At 37.5% G+C, this 24,135-nt stretch overlaps 3 protein-coding genes across 5 annotated transcripts in view; 2 read left to right on the forward strand and 1 right to left on the reverse strand.

Moving 5' to 3' along the window:
- The first annotated feature begins 4 nt into the window (after nucleotides 1-4).
- Nucleotides 5-9,621, forward strand: LOC138313452 (coagulation factor V-like). Its single transcript, XM_069253900.1, has 4 exons — nucleotides 5-11; nucleotides 620-736; nucleotides 7,516-8,792; nucleotides 9,145-9,621. Exons 1-4 carry the CDS (start codon nucleotides 5-7, stop codon nucleotides 9,619-9,621), a joined length of 1,878 nt encoding a protein of 625 aa, XP_069110001.1.
- Nucleotides 9,622-14,356: 4,735 nt separating this feature from the next.
- Nucleotides 14,357-16,833, reverse strand: LOC138313538 (uncharacterized). Its single transcript, XM_069253960.1, has 4 exons — nucleotides 16,822-16,833; nucleotides 15,339-15,608; nucleotides 14,883-15,209; nucleotides 14,357-14,752 (listed from the first exon to the last, which is right to left on the reverse strand). The coding sequence occupies exons 1-4, from the start codon at nucleotides 16,831-16,833 to the stop codon at nucleotides 14,357-14,359; spliced, it is 1,005 nt and encodes a 334-aa protein (XP_069110061.1).
- Nucleotides 16,834-20,440: 3,607 nt separating this feature from the next.
- The window catches only part of LOC138307488 (cGMP-inhibited 3',5'-cyclic phosphodiesterase 3A-like), a 116,145-nt gene continuing 112,450 nt past the window's right edge, over nucleotides 20,441-24,135 (forward strand). For 2 of the 3 annotated variants that reach the window (XM_069248274.1, XM_069248282.1), the window contains exon 1: nucleotides 20,442-21,490. In XM_069248274.1, the coding sequence (XP_069104375.1) occupies nucleotides 20,624-21,490 (867 nt within the window). In that variant the 5' untranslated portion in view covers nucleotides 20,442-20,623. Of the gene's footprint in view, nucleotides 21,491-24,135 lie in introns of all 3 variants that reach the window. The other variant, XM_069248266.1, reaches the window with a different exon arrangement.

The raw sequence follows: 24,135 nt of genomic DNA on the forward strand, positions 1-24,135 counted from the left end.
ATATATGATTTGTTCAACCACAGAAAACTAGATTTGGGAGAGGAGATATACTGATTTGTGGTCAACCACAGAAAAACTAGATTTGGAGGAAGAGGGAAGATATACTGATTTGTGGTCAACCACAGAAAAACTAGATTTGGAGGAAGAGGAAGATATACTGATTTGTGGTCAACCACAGAAAAACTAGATTTGGAGGGAGAGAGGGATATATACTGATTTGTGGTCAACCACAGAAAAACTAGATTTGGAAGAAGAGAAGATATACTGATTTGTGGTCAACCACAGAAAAACTAGATTGGAGAAGAGGGAAGATATACTGATTTGTGGTCAACCACAGAAAAACTAGATTTGGAGGAAGAGGGAAGATATACTGATTTGTGGTCAACCACAGAAAAAACTAGATTTGGAGGAAGAGGGAGGATATACTGATTTGTGGTCAACCACAGAAAAACTAGATTTGGAGGAAGAGGGAAGGATATACTGATTTGTGGTCAACCACAGAAAAACTAGATTTGGAGGAAGAGGGAGGAATATACTGATTTGTGGTCAACCACAGAAAAACTAGATTTGGGGGAAGAGGGAAGATATACTGATTTGTGGTCAACCACAGAAAAACTAGATTTGGAGGAAGAGGGAGGATATACTGATTTGTGGTCAACCACAGAAAAACTAGATTTGGAGGAAGAGGGAAGATATACTGATTTGTGGTCAACCACAGAAAAAACTAGATTTGGAGGTAGAGGGAAGATATACTGATTTGTGGTCAACCACAGAAAAACTAGATTTGGAGGAAGAGGGAAGATATACTGATTTGTGGTCAACCACAGAAAAACTAGATTTGGGAAGAAGAGGGAAGATATACTGATTTGTGGTCAACCACAGAAAAACTAGATTTTGGTGGAAGAGGGAAGATATACTGATTTGTGGTCAACCACAGAAAAAACTAGATTTGGAGGTAGAGGGAAGATATACTGATTTGTGGTCAACCACAGAAAAATTAGATTTGGAGGAAGAGGGAAGATATACTGATTTGTGGTCAACCACAGAAAAACTAGATTTGGAGGTAGAGGGAAGATATACTGTTACATGAACGAATAACAGAAAGGAGAAACCAGCAGCTAAATTCAAAACACAATTTAAATTATATATACAATATTATACAGAGATGGTTTACAATATCTAAAGTAATTGGTGGTGGTACAAGACTAGTACGATGATTTAAAGTGTTACTTATCTGTATGCGAATGTCCTGGTATAATCCTTGATCCTTCCAGGTTTCAAATTAACAATAATCACAAATCCACAAGGAAATTGAATGTCCACCGATGATTTGTAAAGTTCCAGGCAATATGAATAAATCCACACAAAGTGTTGTAATAATCCACAGATAAAGTCACAATAGCTCTCCCAATAGAATCTTATATGGCGCTGTACAATTCTTGATATGTCTTATTACAGGTCTCATTACAGTTCTGATTAGCTTTGGACAGTTGGAGTATATATAGCTAAACCCTAATTCAAGAATATTGGAGAACCTTCTACTTCTAGAAATATCTAACTAAAAACAGTACACAAGTAAACACACATAACTTTCTGGAAATAGATCATTCTAGATCTCTACTTAAAATCAACATGTTTACAAACATATTTGTTTATACATGATTAAATTCTAGAAAGTTCTATAACCTAGATTAATGATATGACCTTTATAGGATGTATTGATAAAAAAAGCTATAGGAGTTATCTCCCTTATCTCATAACTACATGTATTTAGTGTCATACATAAACACACCCCTCCTTAAAGAAAAGAAAGTTTTCTTGAAAAGGAAACTTTCTTGACATATCAAGTAATATTTAAATCCTTGATAAAGCATCAGCTAGAATATTGTCTTTCCCTTTGATATGTTTGATGTCAAGATTGTATTCTTGCAAAGTCAAACTCCACCTGAGAATTCTTTGGTTTTTGTTTTTCATTTTCCCAATGAATGTCAAAGGTTTGTGGTCGGTGAAGACCAACACAGGCACAACTGTAGTGCAGAGATACACATCAAATTGGTTCAAGGCCAAAATCAACGCTAAACATTCTTTCTCAATGGTGGAATAATTTCTCTGGTGTTTGTCAAACTTTTTCGAGAAATAACAAATTGGATGGTCAATTTGTTCAGTACCTTCTTGCATCAAAACAGCACCAACACCTACATCGCTGGCGTCAACAAACAGTTTAAACTGTTTATTAAAATCTGGAGCAGTCAGAACTGGTGAGTTTGATAGTATGGCTTTCAATTTCTCAAAGGCAGACTTACATTCGTCTGACCAGACAAATTTGACATTTTTCTTTAACAAAGCAGTAAGTGGAGCTGCTATAACAGAGAAATTTTGACAAAATTTTCTGTAGTATCCAGCCATACCAAGAAACCTCATCAGCTCTCTCTTGCCTCCAGGAGCTGGAAAATCTATAATTGATTCTACTTTGGCCTGAACAGGTTTAACCTGCCCCTGTCCTACAACATGGCCTAAAAATTCAACAGTTGCATGACAAAATTCACATTTCAATAAGTTTACAGTCAATTTCATGGTAGTGAGTCTTTCGAAGAATTCACGAATCCCGCGTAGATGGTCTTCCCACGTGTCGTGGTAGTTGATGACGTCATCAATGTATCCATCACAGCCTTCCAGGTCTGATATCACGCTGTTAAGAAGACGTTGAAATGTTGCCGGGGCATTCTTCATACCAAATGGCATAACTTTGTACTGGTACAAACCTTGCGAGGTTACAAATGCCGACATTTCTTTAGCTCTTTCTGTTAATGGCACCTGCCAATATCCTTTCAACAGGTCAAACTTGCTTACGTACTTGGCTTTGCCAACTTTGTCAATACACGAGTCAATCCTTGGAATTGGATAAGAGTCTGTTTTACTGACAGAGTTTACTTTTCTGAAGTCAGTACAGAACCGATATGTCTTGTCTGGCTTTGGCACCAGAACACATGGAGAGCTCCATTCACTTTTGCTTGGTTCAATAATATCATTGTCCAACATGTATTGAATTTCTTTCTTTAAGTGTTCTTCTTTCAAAGGATTGACACGGTAAGGATGTTGCTTGACAGGTGGCGCATCGCCTACATCCACGTCGTGATAGATAGCATCTGTTTTGCCTGGTGTATCCGGAAACAAATGTTTATACTCAAGTATCAAATCTTTAAGTTCATTGCGTTCTTTTTCCGATAGATGACATAGTTTCTTGTCCAAGTTCGCGAGCACATCTGAATTCCGTAACTTAACACCACAGTCTAAACCTACATCTTGTACACCACCATCTAAGTCTAATTTACAAATATCAGCTGTACTTTCACTTTGTGATGGTACAGAGGCCAAAGTAGCAATAGGTTGAGAGGTCTTGCTCTCTTCTCTATCTACATATTTCTTAAGCATATTAACATGACATAATTGAGTTTTCTTGCGCCTCCCTGGAGTTTGTACAATGTAGTTAACATCATCGACCTTTTTCTCAACAACATAAGGTCCAAAATATCTAGCTTGCAAAGGCTGACCCGGTATTGGTAATAGAGCCAAAATTTTGTCACCTGGATCAAAACTTCTTGCACGGGCATCTTTATCATCATACCATGTTTTCATTTTGGTTTGAGTAACGGCCAAATTTTCTTTTGCCAGTTCACATGCCCTTGTCAACCTTTGCTTAAAGTTAGACACATACTCTAAGAGATTAACTTTAGAATCTTCGTCCAAAATTTTGTCTTTCAAAATTTTCAAAGGACCACGTACAGTATGTCCAAACACAAGTTCAAAGGGACTGAAGCCAAGAGATTCTTGTACAGATTCTCTAACGCCAAACAACAACATGTGTATACCTTCGTCCCAATCTCTTTTGTTTTCAAAACAATAAGATCTCATCATATTCTTCAATGTCTGATGAAAACGTTCTAAAGCACCCTGAGACTCTGGATGATAAGCACTAGACTTATACTGCTTGATCTGGAGCTGGTACATGACTTGTTGAAAAATACCAGACATGAAATTCGAACCTTGGTCCGATTGGACAGCTTTTGGAAGACCAACCAATGTAAAGAATTTAACCAAAGCCTTGACTATGTTAGGGGCTTTAATATTCCTGAGTGGAATGGCTTCAGGAAAGCGTGTGGAAGCACACATAATAGTTAAAAGATACTCATTCCCAGACTTAGTTTTGGGTAGAGGACCTACACAGTCTATAATGACTCTACTAAATGGTTCCTCAAATGCTGGAATGGGGTGCAAAGGTGCAACAGGGATTTTCTGATTAGGTTTCCCTACCACCTGACAAGTATGACAAGACCTACAAAAATCAGCCACATCCCGTTTCAACTTGGGCCAAAAGAAGTGATCTAAGATCCTGTTATAAGTCTTGGTCACACCTAGATGCCCTGCCATAGGTACATCATGAGACAAACTCAGAATATCTTGCCTATACCTCGGTGGGACAACTATTTGATTGACAACCTTCCAGTCTTCCTCGGGAGACACATCAGGGGGGCGCCACTTGCGCATCAACACACCTGACCTACGGAAGTAACAAACCGGGACTTTCTCCGCCTCTCTTCCTCACTCAAAGCCCGATCACACAGTAAGGAGATTTCAGGATCTTTTTCCTGTTCTACTATAAGCTCCTCTCTAGACAAAGATGATTTGCTCATCATGTCAGACAAAGAAGTACCCTTGTTAGGAACAACTCTATCACTATCAAAGTCTACAGGATTGCTCAAAAGATCACACTTGCTCCCGACATCCTCTATATCATGAGCCAAGAAAGTGTCACCTAACCCTGGACTATAATGATCCTCAACTACTGCAACATCAGAAACCTTCTTACTCATTGAACGAGTTACAGCACAAGAAGGGAAAATACCAGGAAATTCCTGTTGAATAGACTCAGCATCATCTGTTTTATCTGGAATACTGGACACTAAGGGATCTACCCTAACTTTCTCTCCAGCCAAGTCATTGCCTAAAATGAGCGACACGCCCTCTATGGGAAGTTCCGGTCTAACACCAATGGTGACAGGCCCAGTAACCAAGTCTGACTTTAAATAAACAGAATGGAGAGGCACATTAACAAAACCTAACTCTACACCTTGAAGCAAAACACACTACTACCACATGAGGTCTCCTCAGACAAAGGCACTACGCCATCTAATATCAAAGAATGAGAAGCCCCAGTATCTCGCAAAATCTTCACAGGTTTCAAGTTGGTAATATCACTAGTAAGTGAAACAAAACCTTCAGAAATGAAGGGAGAGTACTTCTCCAAGACGCTATCAGACTCTGAGCTCTTAATCTCAACAGACACTTTAGAATCTTCCACAATATCACTAAGTTTCTGACTAGGCTTTGACATAGCTAACACAGAAGGAACTGACTGTTTACGCCTTTGCTCCTTACGCTGGAGAGAATAACATTCAGACATAGTATGCCCTACTTTCTTGCAGTAATTACAAACAGGACCAGAAGGAGACCCCACACCTGCCCTATGATCTGTTTTAGAATCAGACTTAGTCTTATCACCTAATTTAGGTTTGTCGTTAGAAGGGCCACTAAAGGTTGGGTTCCTAGGCTGACCAAATTTACTAGTACCTGTGGTACTGTTTTTGTCTTGAGAACTGTTTTTAACAAATGAGCCTTTGTGGGTGAGAGCGTAATCATCAGCCATTGTAGCTGCTTCACTAAGTGTTTCAACTTTTCTCTCATCTAAATGAGTTTTTATGTTTGTGTGGACACAACGTTTAAACTCCTCTATCAACAATAATTGCCTCAATTTACCGAAATCCTCATCAGTTTCTTTAGAATCACACCACCTATTAAATAATTGTTCTTTTTCTCTGGCAAATTCTGCATGAGTTTGTTCATCTCTCTTTCTCGAGTTTCGAAATTTCTGACGGTAAGCCTCAGGAACTAATTCATAAGCTTTCAAAATAGCTTTCTTGACTACTTGGTAATTTGAAATCTCATCTACAGATAAAGAAGAATAAATGTCTCTAGCTTTACCAATCAAGACACTTTGAAGAAGCATTGTAAGCTTATCTTCAGGCCATTTCATACTATCAGCTATTTTCTCAAAATGCAGAAAATACTTGTCAACTTCTTTCTCTTGAAAAGGAGGAACTAACCTAATGTTTCTACTGACATCAAAACCTCTGTTTCCTTGTAAACCCCTAAAAGTTAGATTACTTGAACTGTCTTGAGAAGCTAGCTCTAATTCTTTCATTCTAAGTTCTGTTTCAGCTTGAATTTTCTGCTTCTCTAGCTCTAACATCTGATCTCTCTCAATCTCTTTTTCTTTTAATTCTCTTTCAATTTCTTTTTCTCTTAACTCTTTTTCTATTTCCATTTGTCTTAGTTTCATTTCATGTTCAAGTTCCATTTGTCTAATTTGAATTTCTGAGCTGACTGTTTCTCTCTATACTATCTAATGCACTAGAGTCAAATTTGTCATTGTCAACAAAATATCTTATAATTACATTCCTAATTTCAGCTTTCCTCAAATTAGTTTTGATAGTAAGGCCTAAATGTTTACCCAATAACAGTAAATCCTTCTTACTAACTTGCAAAAGAACATCCAGGGATGGCGCTTTAACAAACTGTTCTACCTGCATAGTAGTCATATTTATCTAGCTGTTGGTTTCAAATGTAAACTCAAAGTTTGTACACAAATTTTGAAAATTTCTTAATTAATTTTTCAAAGTTAGAATTCACAAATAAAATATCGATCTCGGACAAGAGCCCCCAATTCTGTTACATGAACGAATAACAGAAAGGAGAAACCAGCAGCTAAATTCAAAACACAATTTAATTATATATACAATATTATACAGAGATGGTTTACAATATCTAAAGTAATTGGTGGTGGTACAAGACTAGTACGATGATTTAAAGTGTTACTTATCTGTATGCGAATGTCCTGGTATAATCCTTGATCCTTCCAGGTTTCAAATTAACAATAATCACAAATCCACAAGGAAATTGAATGTCCACCGATGATTTGTAAAGTTCCAGGCAATATGAATAAATCCACACAAAGTGTTGTAATAATCCACAGATAAAGTCACAATAGCTCTCCCAATAGAATCTTATATGGCGCTGTACAATTCTTGATATGTCTTATTACAGGTCTCATTACAGTTCTGATTAGCTTTGGACAGTTGGAGTATATATAGCTAAACCCTAATTCAAGAATATTGGAGAACCTTCTACTTCTAGAAATATCTAACTAAAAACAGTACACAAGTAAACACACATAACTTTCTGGAAATAGATCATTCTAGATCTCTACTTAAAATCAACATGTTTACAAACATATTTGTTTATACATGATTAAATTCTAGAAAGTTCTATAACCTAGATTAATGATATGACCTTTATAGGATGTATTGATAAAAAAAGCTATAGGAGTTATCTCCCTTATCTCATAACTACATGTATTTAGTGTCATACATAACAATACTGATTTGTGGTCAACCACAGAAAAACTAGATTTGGAGGAAGAGAGAGGATATACTGATTTGTGGTCAACCACAGAAAAACTAGATTTGGAGGAAGAGGAAGGATATACTGATTTGTGGTCAACCACAGAAAAACTAGATTTGGAGGAAGAGGGAAGATATACTGATTTGTGGTCAACCACAGAAAATCTAGATTTGGAGGAAGAGGGAAGATATACTGATTTGTGGTCAACCACAGAAAAACTAGATTTGGAGGTAGAGGGAAGATATACTGATTTGTGGTCAACCACAGAAAAACTAGATTTGGAAGAAGAGGGAAGATATACTGATTTGTGGTCAACCACAGAAAAACTAGATTTGGTGGAAGAGGGAAGATATACTGATTTGTGGTCAACCACAGAAAAACTAGATTTGGATGAAGAAGAAGGAAATACTGATTTGTGGTCAACCACAGAAAAACTAGATTTGGATGAAGAGGGAGGAACTACTGATTTGTGGTCAACCACAGAAAAACCAGATTTGGGGGAAGAGGGAAGATATACTGATTTGTGGTCAACCACAGAAAAACTAGATTTGGAGGAAGAGGGAGGATATACTGATTTGTGGTCAACCACAGAAAAACTAGATTTGGAGGAAGAGGGAAGATATACTGATTTGTGGTCAACCACAGAAAAACTAGATTTGGAGGTAGAGGGAAGATATACTGATTTGTGGTCAACCACAGAAAAACTAGATTTGGAGGTAGAGGGAAGATATACTGATTTGTGGTCAACCACAGAAAAACTAGATTTGGAAGAAGAGGGAAGATATACTGATTTGTGGTCAACCACAGAAAAACTAGATTTGGTGGAAGAGGGAAGATATACTGATTTGTGGTCAACCACAGAAAAACTAGATTTGGAGGTAGAGGGAAGATATACTGATTTGTGGTCAACCACAGAAAAACTAGATTTGGAGGAAGAGAGAGGATATACTGATTTGTGGTCAACAACAGAAAAACTAGATTTGGAGGAAGAGGAAGGATATACTGATTTGTGGTCAACCACAGAAAAACTAGATTTGGAGGAAGAGGGAAGATATACTGATTTGTGGTCAACCACAGAAAATCTAGATTTGGAGGAAGAGGGAAGATATACTGATTTGTGGTCAACCACAGAAAAACTACATTTGGAGGAAGAGGGAGGATATACTGATTTGTTGTCAACCACAGAAAAACTAGATTTGGAGGAAGAGGGGGGATATACTGATTTGTGGTCAACCACAGAAAAACTACATTTGGAGGAAGAGGGAGGATTTGTGGTCAACCACAGAAAAACTACATTTGGAGGAAGAGGGAGGATATACTGATTTGTGGTCAACCACAGAAAAATTAGATTTGGAGGAAGAGGGAGGATATACTGAATTGTGGTCAACCACAGAAAAACTAGATTTGGAGGAAGAGAGAGGAAATACTGATTTGTGGTCAACCACAGAAAAACTAGATTTGGAGGAAGAGGGAAGATATACTGATTTGTGGTCAACCACAGAAAAACTATATTTGGAGGAAGAGGGAGGAAATACTGATTTGTGGTCAACCACAGAAGAACAAGATTTGGAGGAAGAGGGAAGATATACTGATTTGTGGTCAACCACAGAATAACCAGATTTGGAGGAAGAGGGAGGATATACTGATTTGTGGTCAACCACAGAAAAACTAGATTTGGAGGAAGAGGGAAGATATACTGATTTGTGGTCAACCACAGAAAAACTAGATTTGGAGGAAGAGGGAGGATATACTGATTTGTGGTCAACCACAGAAAAACTACATTTGGAGGAAGAGGGAGGATATACTGATTTGTGGTCAACCACAGAAAAATTAGATTTGGAGGAAGAGGGAGGAAATACTGATTTGTGGTCAACCACAGAAAAACTAGATTTGGAGGAAGAGGGAAGATATACTGATTTGTGGTCAACCACAGAAAAACTAGATTTTGAGGAAGAGAGAGGAAATACTGATTTGTGGTCAACCACAGAAAACCGGATTTGGAGGAAGAGGGAGGATATACTGATTTGTGGTCAAACACAGAAAAACTTGATTTGGAGGAAGAGGGAAGAAATACAGATTTGTGGACAACCACAGAAAAACTAGATTTGGAGGAAGAGGGAGGATATACTGATATGTGGTCAACCACAGAAAAACTATATTTGGAGGAAGAGAGCAAAATACTGATCTTTGGTCAAACACAGTCGAACCTGGTTTAAGACGAAAAAGTGATCGTTCCTAAACCTGGACAAACCAGAAAGTTATTTAAGCTCTAAGCTTGTTTTCCGATTCCGAAATGTGTTAATGTAATGTTTGTACATGTATCAATAAATGAATAAAATACTGGGGTTTTTTTTCGTTAACCACAGTGGCTGTTCGGAAAGACTGTCTTAGTGTAGACACGGTGACTACGGGAGAAGACTGGTGTCTAATGCCATCTGTATCAAATCAACGTCCTTGTATTCTGTCGTGACGTCATTATCACGCGGTGGTAATATTGACGTGGAATAAAGTAGTCCAAGTACAGATTACTGTAGCGTTCTCCGCAAAACTGAAGCGTCAATATTTGTGACACTGTTGGCAGTCTGTTCGCTAAAATTTTAGCTCGCTAAAGTTACATCATTTACAGAAACTTGACAGTTACTGTATTGCGGAAGGACTTTGTTTATGTGGGCCCTTGATAATAATATCCGGGGTCAATCGATCAGGTTATAACACCTTTCGCTTGTTCCGTTAATTGAGTTATTGAAGGTGGATGTCTAATAGATTGATCTGTGTTAGGTCTCGGACAGCAGTAGTTATGTTTGACCAATAAGTGAAAGCTTTGTCCTCGGATGTCTAATTCCTGTTTTATCAGCTTTGGACCGTAACGTGGTTAATTTACATTGATTGGCACTTAACCTAATTATCGCTGCACTTATATACGTATATCACACGTGTCCAGGTCAGGCAGATTTACACTTTACAACGGCAGAAAATCTTTTATCCATTAGTACAATAGAACTATCGCTGCGATTGTGTCTGCTACAGTGTACGTCATAGATGACAATGGTAAACGGAAATAAAAGTCGGTCTTTAACAACTCAAGTCATTAAAACCTTATTATCCTCGTCCCCCTCCCTCCACAAAAGTTACCCCTTACCCACCCTGTATACAAAACCAACGTTTACGAGTTCATGCGTTATACGATCAATGTGATTGACCCAGTTGACCCCTGGCTCATTTGCATGTACGTCATCAGCGACCTAGTTAGCGAGTGTATACATGTATGTAGCTTGCTGAAGGGATTTTCACTTACTAGATATTCCCTGGGGTGTCTAGCTCGACAACGCATTGTTAGCTTGACAGGCACGACATGGAGCCGGATTGGTTAAAGCTGAGTCGTATTTAAGGCCGCCATTGAATCACTACCATAACGAGATCTGTCGCTAGTTTTATGTTAGGTAGTTGGATAAAGTCTGTTTAATTTGGCCTAATGTTACTAAATCACTGCTTAGTACTCTAACATTGATCAATAAACATAGAATCTCTATACCATCCGTCCGTACATCTGGGTTCCCAAGCAAGCAGGTCGTCAATATGCTAGCCTACTTGTAGCTCATTGAAACAATATGACGTCATATCCATAACGTCATATTGGTAAAAAAGATAATAGCATATGTCAAACCAAGGACTTATAAATCCTTGCTCATACATTATTTTAAGGTTATCCCCAACTAAAAATCCTTGTTCACGTCCTAAAACTTTCCGGTTTTGCTAATTACTACTACTATAAAAGTTTGAGGACGTTGATGAAATCATTATTCAACAACCTTATGTCTTGCTACATGCTTTTTAACTTGAGTCTTTGACATCATTAATGGTTCCAACGTCACACAAACGAGTAACTATGGTAAAAGAAACCGGCTATTCTTGCTAAGTTTCGTCATTTATAAACTACAGAAAAAAAAAACACGCACATACATGCGCATTTAACAACCAATTATTTATGTAAGCCAAATTAAAAACGCTAGTTGTCTCGGATGGAAATTACGCGATAAAACCGGAGTACCCGTGGAAAACGTTAATCTAGCTAGTAACGCAATTTTGTCTTAGTGAAAAATAAATCTGATACTCTATGTGTGTGTTGTATAATCATAGTAATAACGTTTACGAATTACACAGGTTTTTTTCTGAAAATGCAGGTAAAATCAAAGACGTTATTTCTTTGACCTTTAACCCTTATGATTGTCCCCAGGTTTCCGGATGGCGGTGTTACAATATCCGGCCGTATCTGCTATATCGGCCGACTTTACGATAATATGGTGACAGGATTATTGATTTTAAGGCCATTGTCACAGAAAAATATAAAAACTGTATCATTTCCATCGATTTTGCACTAATACATAAACAATGGCGGCTGTTGGCGACTACTGCAGTGTAGACTCCGGGACAGTAGGCACAGCGAACGTGATCGGAAATTTACATGTTTTAGCATTTAATATAACTAATGACCCGGAGGTGATAGGTGGTGAGGCGGAGGTGGGCGAATATTGATAATCTATGTCGATTTATACCGTAAATATACTGTAAATAATCAGGACTGTCGATTTATACCGTAAATATACTGTAAATAATCAGGGCTGTCGATTTATACCGTAAATATACTGTACATAATCAGGGCTGTCGATTAATACCGTAAAGATTTATACCGTAAATATACTGTAAATCACCTATTGTCCAGTAAATTGACCACATTGAAATCGGACTATGAAAAATTGATTATTTTCGAAAGCCGTCAATTATTAGTTTACGTCATTTGTGATGGTCTCGGGTTCCTTTCTGCCAATTTTCATGACTCAGACTTCATAAGATAAATTTCAACCCACACGGAAAGAGAGATTATAAAAACACAGCGGTAATTTACGTTACCGCGACGTCAACATTCATACTAGGTTAATTAAAGACGAAAGCCGTCAATTTGTTAGTTTATGTCATTTGTAAGCGTCCTTGACACACACAGAAAGATGATTACAAGAAACACAACTGTAATTTACGTTACAACAACGTCAATGCGATTGAGACTGAAAACTACATCAAATAAAAACTCACTCAGTGTATTTTTGCCTTTTATTTGAAACTTTAATATTAATGGACGGAATTTAAAATATCAATCGTCATCATGTGCGCTCTTTCAAAGCAAATCGTGTACATTGAATGTATCATATCATTATTCCAGTCAATTCAATCTAAAACCACATACACTATTGTTTTAAACAGAGATTTAAGAAGCATGGTGACACAGAGATTATAAATAACATACTACTAAAACAAAATGTGAAATTTGATCACTCACTCACTTTTCATAATTTTATTGTCTTTTCCATGGGTATTAATTGCAGTAACGTAGATTACACTGAATCGTCCCTTTGACGTTTTTAAACATTAAAGTGATATATCTGTGATTTATTATAAGTACACATAACTTAACAGCTTCGATAAGATTTTTACGTTCCCTTAACTCCTTCTGTTTTTCAGCTTTCGTCATTGGAACTCTGCAAATAAAGATTTAAAAATCGTGTAATTTACGTTACCAAATTCTGTAATCTACGTTACCATAACATTAAAGCGTCTTATCGTCATTATAATGTAAATTAATCTGTAACAACAGTTTCACTCGGAAGATAACTTATTCATTGACAATAGAGCATTTTTTTTAAATATTGCTACCAAATTCTTATTAGGTTTATAGAAGAAATTATAACATAATTTAGTGTAAGCTACGTTACCGTTAACATTAAATTGAACTCGTGTGTTTTGCTACTATAAAACAAGACATTTATTATTTTGTTTCAAACAGATCCTATTATCCACAAAAAAAAGCATGCAATACTTCATAATATCTTTTTGTTGTAAAATAGTGCAATATATTACGACATGTGTAAATAATCAGGACTGTCGATTTATACCGTGAATATATTGTAAATATTGTGAAAACTGGAGAACTGTCAAACGGTCACAGTGAAGAACCCGTGACCAAAAGGTGGAGGACTAGTGGTAGACTTCAAATGGTCACATTGAAGAACCCGTGACAAAAAGGTGGAGAACTCGTGGTAGACTGTCAAATGGTCACATTGAAGAACCCGTGACCAAAAGCTGGAGGACTAGTGGTAGGCTGTCAAATGGTCACAATGAAGAACCCGTGACCAAAAGATGGAGGACTAGTGGTAGACTGTCAAATGGTCACAATGAAGAACCCGTGACCAAAAGGTGGAGGACTAGTGGTAGACTGTCAAATGGTCACATTGAAGAACCCGTGACCAAAAGGTGGAGGACTAGTGGTAGACTGTCAAATGGTCACATTGAAGAACCCGTGACCAAAAGGTGGAGGACTAGTGGTAGACTGTCTAATGGTCACATTGAAGAACCCGTGACCAAAAGGTGGAGGACTAGTGGTGGACTGTCTAATGGTCACAGTGAAGAACCCGTGACCAAAAGGTGGAGGACTCGTGGTAGACTGTCAAATGGTCACATTGAAGAACCCGTGACCAAAAGATGGAGGACTAGTGGTAGACTGTCAAATGGTCACAATGAAGAACCCGTGACCAAAAGATGGAGGACTAGTGGTAGACTGTCTAATGGTCACATTGAAGAACCCGTGACCAAAAGATGGAGGACTAGTGGTAGGCTGTCAAATGGTCACAATGAAGAACCCGTGACCAAAAGATGGAGGACTAGTGGTAGACTGTCAAATGGTCACATTGAAGAACCCGTGACCAAAAGATGGAGGACTAGTGGTAGACTGTCAAATGGTCACATTGAAGAACCCGTGACCAAAGGGTTGAGGACTAGTGGTGGACTGTCAAATGGTCACATTGAAGAACTCGTGACCAAAAGGTGGAGGACTCGTGGTAGACTGTCTAATGGTCACAGTGAAGAACCCGTGACCAAAAGGTGGAGGACTAGTGGTAGACTGTCTAATGGTCACATTGAAGAACCCGTGACCAAAAGGTGGAGGACTCGTGGTAGACTGTCTAATGGTCACATTGAAGAACCCGTGACAAAAAGGTGGAGGACTAGTGGTAGACTGTCTAATGGTCACATTGAAGAACCCGTGACCAAAAGGTGGAGGACTCATGGTAGACTGTCTAATGGTCACAATGAAGAACTCGTGACCAAAGGGTTGAGGACTAGTGGTAGACTGTCTAATGGTCACAATGAAGAACTCGTGACCAAAGGGTTGAGGACTAGTGGTAGACTGTCAAATGATCACAATGAAGAACCCGTGACCAAAAGGTGGAGGACTCGTGGTAGACTGTCTAATGGTCACAGTGAAGAACTCGTGACCAAAAGGGTTGAGGACTCGTGGTAGACTGTCTAATGGTCACAGTGAAGAACCCGTGACCAAAAGGTGGAGGACTAGTGGTAGACTGTCTAATGGTCACATTGAAGAACCCGTGACCAAAAGGTGGAGGACTCGTGGTAGACTGTCTAATGGTCACAGTGAAGAACCCGTGACCAAAAGGTGGAGGACTAGTGGTAGACTGTCTAATGGTCACATTGAAGAACCCGTGACCAAAAGGTGGAGGACTAGTGGTAGACTGTCTAATGGTCACAATGAAGAACTCGTGACCAAAGGGTTGAGGACTAGTGGTAGAGTGTCTAATGGTCACAATGAAGAACTCGTGACCAAAGGGTTGAGGACTAGTGGTAGACTGTCAAATGATCACAATGAAGAACCCGTGACCAAAAGGTGGAGGACTCGTGGTAGACTGTCTAATTGTCACAGTGAAGAACCCGTGACCAAAAGGTGGAGGACTAGTGGTAGACTGTCAAATGGTCACATTGAAGAACCCGTGACCAAAAGGTGGAGGACTCATGGTAGACTGTCTAATGGTCACATTGAAGAACTCGTGACCAAAAGGTGGAGGACTCGTGGTAGACTGTAAAATGGTCACATTGAAGAACCCGTGACCAAAAGGTGGAGGACTCGTGGTAGACTGTCTAATGGTCACATTGAAGAACCCGTGACCAAAAGGTGGAGGACTCGTGGTAGACTGTCTAATGGTCACATTGAAGAACCCGTGACCAAAAGGTGGAGGACTAGTGGTAGACTGTCAAATGGTCACATTGAAGAACCCGTGACCAAAAGGTGGAGGACTAGTGGTAGACTGTCTAATGGTCACATTGAAGAACCCGTGACCAAAAGGTGGAGGACTAGTGGTGGACTGTCTAATGGTCACAGTGAAGAACCCGTGACCAAAAGGTGGAGGACTCGTGGTAGACTGTCAAATGGTCACATTGAAGAACCCGTGACCAAAAGGTGGAGGACTCGTGGTAGACTGTCTAATGGTCACAGTGAAGAACCCGTGACCAAAAGGTGGAGGACTCGTGGTAGACTGTCAAATGGTCACGGTGGAACCAGATGGTGAAATTAGGTTGTAGATTGCTAGGTATGGTAAGGGTCTTTTTTCCCCAAATCCGCTATTTTAAAATATCAAGTTTGTTCTAGGTTGTGCTCTATTGTTTTTAAAAGAAAAACTAACAAAAAATATGCCAAAATTGACCAAATGTTCAAATTTCCATAATTTATGCAAAGTTACCAAGGTTCTATTGCAAAAACCTACTATCTGTCAACCAAAATATCATTAAGTTTTTATCAGGGGTGTATTCAATAGTTCAAACGCAGCAACTTAATTTCTAAATACTTAATTTGAAATTTGGCAGATTAAGGGGCCAAAAGGAGTCATTACCATATCTAGTCTTTTATATACCGTAATATCTACATGCATTTCATTGCTCATATATGTTTGGTTTGATTAATTAACGTCCTATTAACAGCCAGGGTCATGTTAGGACGGCCTCCCATGTATGCGGAGTGTAGCGTGTTTGAAGTGAGAGGTGCGTGTTTTGGGAGACTGCGTTATGTTCGTTTTGTGTCTTTTTGTTATATATATATAGTGGAACTGTTGCCCTTGTTATAGTGCTGTATCACTGAAGCATGCCACCGAAGACGCCAGGCAACACACCCCACCCGATCACATTATACTGACAATGGGCGAACCAGTCGTCCTACTCCCAGCACGCTAAGCAGGAGCAGAAACTACCACTTGTATAGACTTCTGTGTGTCTCGGTCAGGGGACAGAACCCAGAGCCTTCCTCACAGGGGTGAACGCTCAACCCAAGGCCAAAAGTGAGGCGGTGCCAAGGGAGGCAATAGTAAAGATAAAGTCAGTTAGGAAGAAGAGAAAAGATAATATCCTAAATTTAGTCGCCTTTTACGATCATGCAATAGGGGCAGCAGACCTACAATTCTAACGCCCTACCTGCAGGGCCATATGCCAAATGATTTATGAGACACGCTGTTTACAATAGTATGTGCTATACACTACATTGTACGAAGCTTCCATCCATTATCCTGGTTTGAGCTTCCTGGTACGGGATCCACAACTCTTTTGTCTTTGTCATTTAACCATCTGTCCATAATGGAAGAATACCTTTAAAAAATTGGAAATCCGCAAAATATTTGAGAATTAGTTACTTTTTATATAAAAATGGACCTACCAGAGTGTCTATAGACTATTTCTTGATGTTTTAGAGGTCTAGAAGAAGACAAATCGGTAAAGTTATATTCTACTTTGGTGTATAGTACAATGTAGAATATTATTTTACCGATTCTTGATATAGACCCCTGGAAACGTCTCAAAATAGTCTATGGGCACCCTGGAGGGTCCATATTGATATAAACTGTAAGTGATTCTCAGATTTCTGTGAGCTTGACAAATTATTGATACTGGTTCGATGTATGTCCATATCACAACATATATACACTAATGACTTATATTATCATTAATATGGATATCTTCTTGAAAAGTTCGACTGAATTATTTTGACAACTCCAAACATCTCTGCAAAGTTTCGTTCACTTTCGTAAACAATAATTGGGACCATATTGAAAACGAATCTGACGATTTAGTAAAGCAGACCGAAGTTCCCAGCTGGGTACGCTAAGGCCAGACTCCGGTAATAACCCGCGTGCAACAAAACTACAAAAGGGCGAGAGAGAAACAGTTCTACATACCTTGGGAAGTAGGGGGCGGGATGTTAAATGATCTCATAGTGTGGCCCAGTAGGCTAATTAATAAAAGTGTCCGGTTCAATTATATGTTCACGTCAGACAGAGATATACGAGTATAATAAGGAAATGGCTGCACTATACCATGTTTACCCTACGACGTCAATAAAATGCATTGTTTATCTAATCCTGTAGACTAATGTGATGTGATGTAGTGTGAAAGTTTAGAATAACCCAAGATGATGATATCGATTGTTTTTATGTATTACATGTGCATCACGAATATACCAGCCATCATTAATTTTACGTAAATTTGATTCAACAGTGTCCATAACTTGCCCATTCCTTTAGTACCCATATACCAATAATCCCGCGTGTCCTCCAGCAAAACCTAATATACAGAAATGGTCGTTTAAATAGAGAGTGATATCCAGAAATTTGTCAAGACGTTCAAAACGCGCCGCCAGTAGTGAATAGCTAATTATATAAAGTTCTGACCCTGGTGTCACGACAAAGGTAACAACGGTAACGTATCCTTTGTATTTTACGTAGATTCAGGTTTTCTCCGCTTATTTATAGACTTCGAAGAATCCTGTATATATTAAAGGAGATATTCAATTTTGATTTGCAGCTCACATCATCAGGTGATAAATTCGATAGTAACGGCCGGCATCTCACATACGATGGATGTAAACTAAAGGATTCTACAAATAAGATCTATTTATGAAAAACATTGTTTGACAGACAGAGCATTTAACATTTATTTTCTAGGATGAAAACATAACAAATCAATATACTATTGCTCGTCATCGCATATCCAACATCTAGACAAGCTATTATCTAATTTAATTTGTAATTAAAATGTAGGTTCCTGATTTTAAATTGGAACTTTATATAGTTAAAGCGTATACATGACGTCGGATATAGTTAAGATAATTGGTTTCCTAGGAAACGTATACGTCATTTTCATTAAATTCAAATGAAATACTGCTGTCTTTATTTATAGTTGACGGAAGATGCCTTAAATCTCCCGATAGCCAGTAATAGAATAAGGTTAAGTTTTACATGTTGTACAATTACGCACGCTACGACATTACTTACAGAAATAATAACGCGGCCCTTCATTAAAGCTAACTCCGTTAAAGTCGCCTATAAAACATCTCCTATAAAATGGTGATAAATCTAAACCCACGTGGCATAGATGCTAAGAAATATATATCAGAACAAAAAGGGACAATCGTGTAACAAATTCAGTGTCATGTGAAGTGCTACGTTGATGTATAATAACAATAGAATCGTGGTATAGAGATTTAGTGTGTCGACAATGCGTCTGAAATATTCAAAGTACCATGCAAAACGCCTGAAAAACCGTCCTACGATAACTTGGTTTCTTGATTTCTAATTATATTTATACAATTTGATACAATCAATAAAAATATCAAAACGGATTGTTGACGTTGATTTATAAAATCTAGCGAGAGAGATTTGAATTAAAATCATTAGTCATTTTTGTTACCGAAATTACCGTCGAAAATAATAAGTTAGATAATCATTGGAAAAATCAGGAACTGTTTTTCAATTACGAAGCAACAATATCATAGAAAACCATGATTTTGTAGGTGTTAAAATCATTAATGTATTTTACTTATGTAATATGTATCTATACCAGTCTGGTATAGAGGACATGGGAACCAGAATTAATCTTATCTTATCTTATAATCTGGTTTATGAAGAAGGCCTTTTACATCATATATTCTGTGCTTTATACTGGCATTGATTCGTGATCTGATGGTTTTAAATTCGTGTGATTTCTGAGAAGAAACGAGTACCACGATAAAAAAAATATATTTTGGATGGGTTTTTTTTCGCCCATGAAAGTTTTAAAGATGCATCTACCGCCGACAGAGCATTATATATAAACAATAATTATAATTTATACAATAATAAATGTTTAATCGCGTATATAAATACATATAAAATAGTTTGGTTTGCTTTTATTGTATGCCCTATCACTATCTCATTCCATATAGGTGCCGTGGATTTTTTCGGAGCGCAGTTAATTGATTTCAATATTTCTATTCTGAATCAAATTAAGCCCCAACTTGTCCATGTTATAGTGTTAAGTAATACATTTTTATTGAAGAAAAATACTTCTTCTTCTGTTCCTTTTTAATGGATGAAAATTAGCAGTCATACTAAGTATAGTCTGTGTTATTTTTTGTGATTGTTTATAAATTTACAAAATTTGTCTGCTGTCTTTAACTAACAAATGAATTGTGTTATGGTAACAGGAGGGTCATGTGGTAGATAATACCTTTGTTAACATCTAATCAGTCCTCGATAATTAAAGTTTATTATTATTATTTGCATAACAATATAACCTTTAATGCTGAATGGTGAAATTGTAAAATAATAAGAAGACATAAAGCTAATTTGCGTGCAGTTAGTTTATCTCTTATAACATAATCAATAAATGCAGTAAGTTACATTAGAGAAAGTAAACATTTGTCATAATCATATTTCTACGTGCATCTACAAAACAGTTGGCAAAAACGAAGTTTCAGTTGGCTAGGCACAAACACGAAAAGAATGTGTGTAATTACTGACATTCTGCCATGTAATGTGGCATTAAGTAGAGAAAGTTTGGGCAAACAACGACGAACACGTTAACAAGTAACGTGTATTATGTTCACATGTGTTCAAACACACATTTTCACAATGTAAGTAACCGACTTCAGACCGTATATTGTATTGATTTTCCAGATCCCCTCTCTGGTGATAGACGTCTTTCACGATGTGCACTTGTCGGCAAATCCACCGATAGCCATTGCCGAGAAGACTGCGGACGCGTGAAGTGGTGATCGGTACTTCGATCTTAAATTAACACCAAAAAATATGACATCTGCTAATGTTTACATAGTGCATCAGTAACTTTACGATAGTGAAAGTACCTCGATACTACTACTTCCGTGTTTTGATGACCTTTGCCGCTAGGGGGCCTGTCTTGAATTATTACCCATAATTCCTATAATGTGGTAGACTGAGAGACGAAAATGGCTCTCCATCGTTCGTCGATGTCCAGTAGAAGGGGTTCTAAGAACGATTCACAGAAAGACGACGATGAACCGGACAACAACGGATACATACAGATACTTGTTAAGCCGCTGGAACAAGGGCATTTCAATCTTGTGTTAAATTGGTTCGGTATACACAATTTCTCGACCCAGCAAGTCGGGGCAGCATATGGAATAGTCGTTCTTCTTGGCAGTGTGTTATTGTATCAACTTGTGAAATGTGATCTCGGTTCGTATTTTCAACGACTATGTGGGGTGCTGGTACCAATGTTTACAATAATGTGTTGTTTTTACTGGCTGTCACTTTATTTAAGACAAAGTTGGAACACGACGAGTGTTTATTTTCTATTTTCATCTTGTTTCGTTGGAGAGACCATAGCTCAAATTCTCATCAGCAACTGGTTTGGGGGCACGGGGAGTTCGCCCCCACAGAGCTCTGGCGGGGGCGAAGAGGTACCCCCGTCTAGTCCAACAACACAACCCCTCGTAGTTTTTATTGTGCTATTTTCTGTGTGTACAGCTAGTGTATTCTCTTCTCTGGAAACTATACACAGTTCCATGGTCATAACATTAGTAAGCTTTACCAGATTTCTGGCCTGTTCATCTTTAGGCGATTTGCCTCAAAGTCTCAGACCATATTTGGCCTACATTTGTGGTCTTGTTGGAATCATCATATCAAAATATATGGAAACAATTTTAAAACCTCCAATTAATAATTTCATGACGCACGATGGAAAAATATCGGTCATAAAGAGACGGCGGTCAAGTTCTTCAAGTGCACATGCGTTTTCCGCTCATAGATCTGCTAGACGTACGTCATTACCAGCTTTGATACCAAAATCACAGGTAGGTACAAGACATTTCATCAAAAAGATCGTCACAGTTCATTTATTTCTGTTATCAGCCAAAAGGTATATCCTCTAAACCTATCAAGTTGAATTATCGAACAAAGAGTATCTTACTAATGAGTAGACATTGGTCCTGTGTATTGTGCAGTGACAACAAAAGGCCCTTTAGTTGGCCAAATGTCGATTGTTTGAAGAAGTTTACATTTTCATGCTCGACTGGTTTTAAGTATACACACAGTACACTAATACAATTGCTCAACATCTATTGACAAATTGATAGAATAGAGCTTTTGTGGTGTATCTGGTTGTCCTGTCACATACTGGTATACACATGATAAAGTTCTAACGTATGTGTTTACCACAAATAGTACACATGCATTGGATAAGTAGACAGCTATATTTTGTTGGTATGCATATATATATATATATACATGCTCTGTCTGTAGTGGTTTAACATTCACTCATCAGTCTAATTGAAATTTATTTTTCACATTTGATTTGTTGCTCACAATATTTATGCTGAAAACATTTTATAGCGAAAAAAAAAAAAAAAAAAACTCTTGGAATTTCAAGTGGAGTAATGAATTGCTGGAATAATTTATCTTATAATCTGAATAAATGTCAACAAGAATAGAGTGTGAAGGAGAATTTTATCCTGTTGTTGAAATATGGCAGATAACGTTGTATATACAGTGATTGATACAACGATACTGTGCACTGTACAATATACACATTTATAAACTTCTTCATGTAGTTTTAATCTGTGACCTTTCAAACTTTATCTTGATTTTTGTTAGTTTTCTCCATTTATTTCTGATACATTTGTGAGTTAATGTTACGTCATTGACTTTAGGGTTATATTCATCAGAAAAAGTTAATAAATATTAAATAACTACACATTAAAAGAGGGAATTCACTTTATAATTAGGATGCATCAAAAGCTGTGCAATTATTTTTTTAAACGATCTAATAATGTTTGCCACTAAAATGAGTAAAAAAAACCCAGATTTATTCCTTTAGTATTGGGAGCAATAGTATATTGCTTATATATGAGGCGTAGCAGTCAATTTCATAAGCAATTCACACCATCTTGCAGGATAGTCATGTTGTAGAAAGAACGCTTGAATCAGATGGTTGATCCGTGTGTTACAAGCATTGCGTGTTGAAGTAATATTAAACCGGATTATGGAAACAGACATGAATCTGCCCAGATTTGATGCCATCTTCCTGATAAATCATGGTCACACAGCGGTTGCATCCATCCCAGATTTCAGTGTAAACAAGCTAGCATTTGTGGTAAAAGTATTCTGAATCAGGATTTTCTAGAAATTAATCAAGCATTTTTAATGAAATCTGGTTCCATTTACAGATGGAACAAATATACAGTATCTGTATATGTAGTAGTATACTGTGTTAGAGACATTACTTTTATATTTCTTACTTAGAACACCATTGTGTAACAATAAATATCAGACAATGCATATGCTAATTGACGGAACATGGAACATATTAAAATGCGGAATGAGGAGTGACAGCAATCGGAACACCTCGCCCACTTTTTTAGTATCAGAGAAAATGATGAGACAGGTGATCCAATTGGAGTGACAGTTCATACTAAAAGTGGAATGGAAACAGAACATAGAAAAACATGGAAACACATGAGATTAAGTTCAATATTATCTTTGTCTTTTTTCTGAGCTTAGTAATCTCTGCATAAACCCTTTTTTATTTTCATGGTAACAAAAGTATTGTTTATAAAAGTGTTAGTCTGTACTAGACCTAGGTATCTGTTTCGATAGGTCTAGTATAGGAAAACTTTTCAAAAGAACATGAAAAACTTGTAATCATTGATAACATTTAGATTATAAATTTTAACCAGTTGATCACAATACATCATTATATTTCTTGTGCATGTATGGGGCCGGCTACTTCCGTAAATTTAGATTTATTCATTCTCATAAATTTCCATATTTATTGATCCATTTTGTAAATTTGTGTTTATTGCAAACTTATAATGGTAGGATACTTTATTGATAATTAGATAAGGAAACGTTTGAAAGAATTGTGAGTCCTGTACAGAGTATGCTAGCTAGCTATATATATAGCTCTCAAACATATGTACACACCGATAGAACTTACCTGTTTCCCATATATAAGCTATATATATCTATTAAGCTTTAAGTATTCATATTTTATTGATAAACTTAGTTAAATAATTGGTTGTAAAACAAGTTGTTTGGTATACATATATGTATAAAATGACCTACAAAATAAAGGTGTATTTCCTGTATTGTTTACATTTATAGAGTAATCAGTGGATGCATGGAGCTAAGTTTTCTTAGGTTCAAGTTAGAGGTTTTAATTAAAAGTGTTATCTAATTTGAACTTGAATACATGGATTGAGACATCTGACGGTCTCCCAGTTTGATCTGCTCTTGGCTTAAGTAATCAATTTCTCAACTGGTGAAACTGGGTAACCAATGTTTATATATGTGTTAAAAGCCAAGGTGGCCGAGTTGTTAAGATGTCTCGTCATCTCGTCATATTACCACAAGTCCACCTCTGGGTCGCGAGTTTGAATCCCACGTCAGGCAGTTGCCTGGTATATATCTCCGGGTACTCTGGCTTTCCTCCAAAAACAAA

Source organism: Argopecten irradians, chromosome 1 (genome assembly GCF_041381155.1).
Source record: "Argopecten irradians isolate NY chromosome 1, Ai_NY, whole genome shotgun sequence".
In the NCBI taxonomy this organism is placed as follows: Eukaryota; Metazoa; Mollusca; class Bivalvia; order Pectinida; family Pectinidae; genus Argopecten; species Argopecten irradians.

Excerpts from the sequence above, each read along its gene's own strand:
- LOC138313452 (XM_069253900.1), top strand. Across the intron at positions 737-7,515 it reads AGAAAAAACTAGATTTGGAG|AAAAACTAGATTTGGAGGAA; the intron begins GTAGAGGGAAGA and ends GGTCAACCACAG. Across the intron at positions 8,793-9,144 it reads AGGAAGAGGGAGGATTTGTG|GAAGAGGGAGGATATACTGA; the intron begins GTCAACCACAGA and ends CCAGATTTGGAG.
- LOC138313538 (XM_069253960.1), bottom strand. Across the intron at positions 15,210-15,338 it reads TTGGTCACGGGTTCTTCAAT|TCTACCACTAGTCCTCAACC; the intron begins GTGACCATTTGA and ends ATCATTTGACAG. Across the intron at positions 14,753-14,882 it reads TTGGTCACGGGTTCTTCACT|TCTACCACTAGTCCTCAACC; the intron begins GTGACCATTAGA and ends ATCATTTGACAG.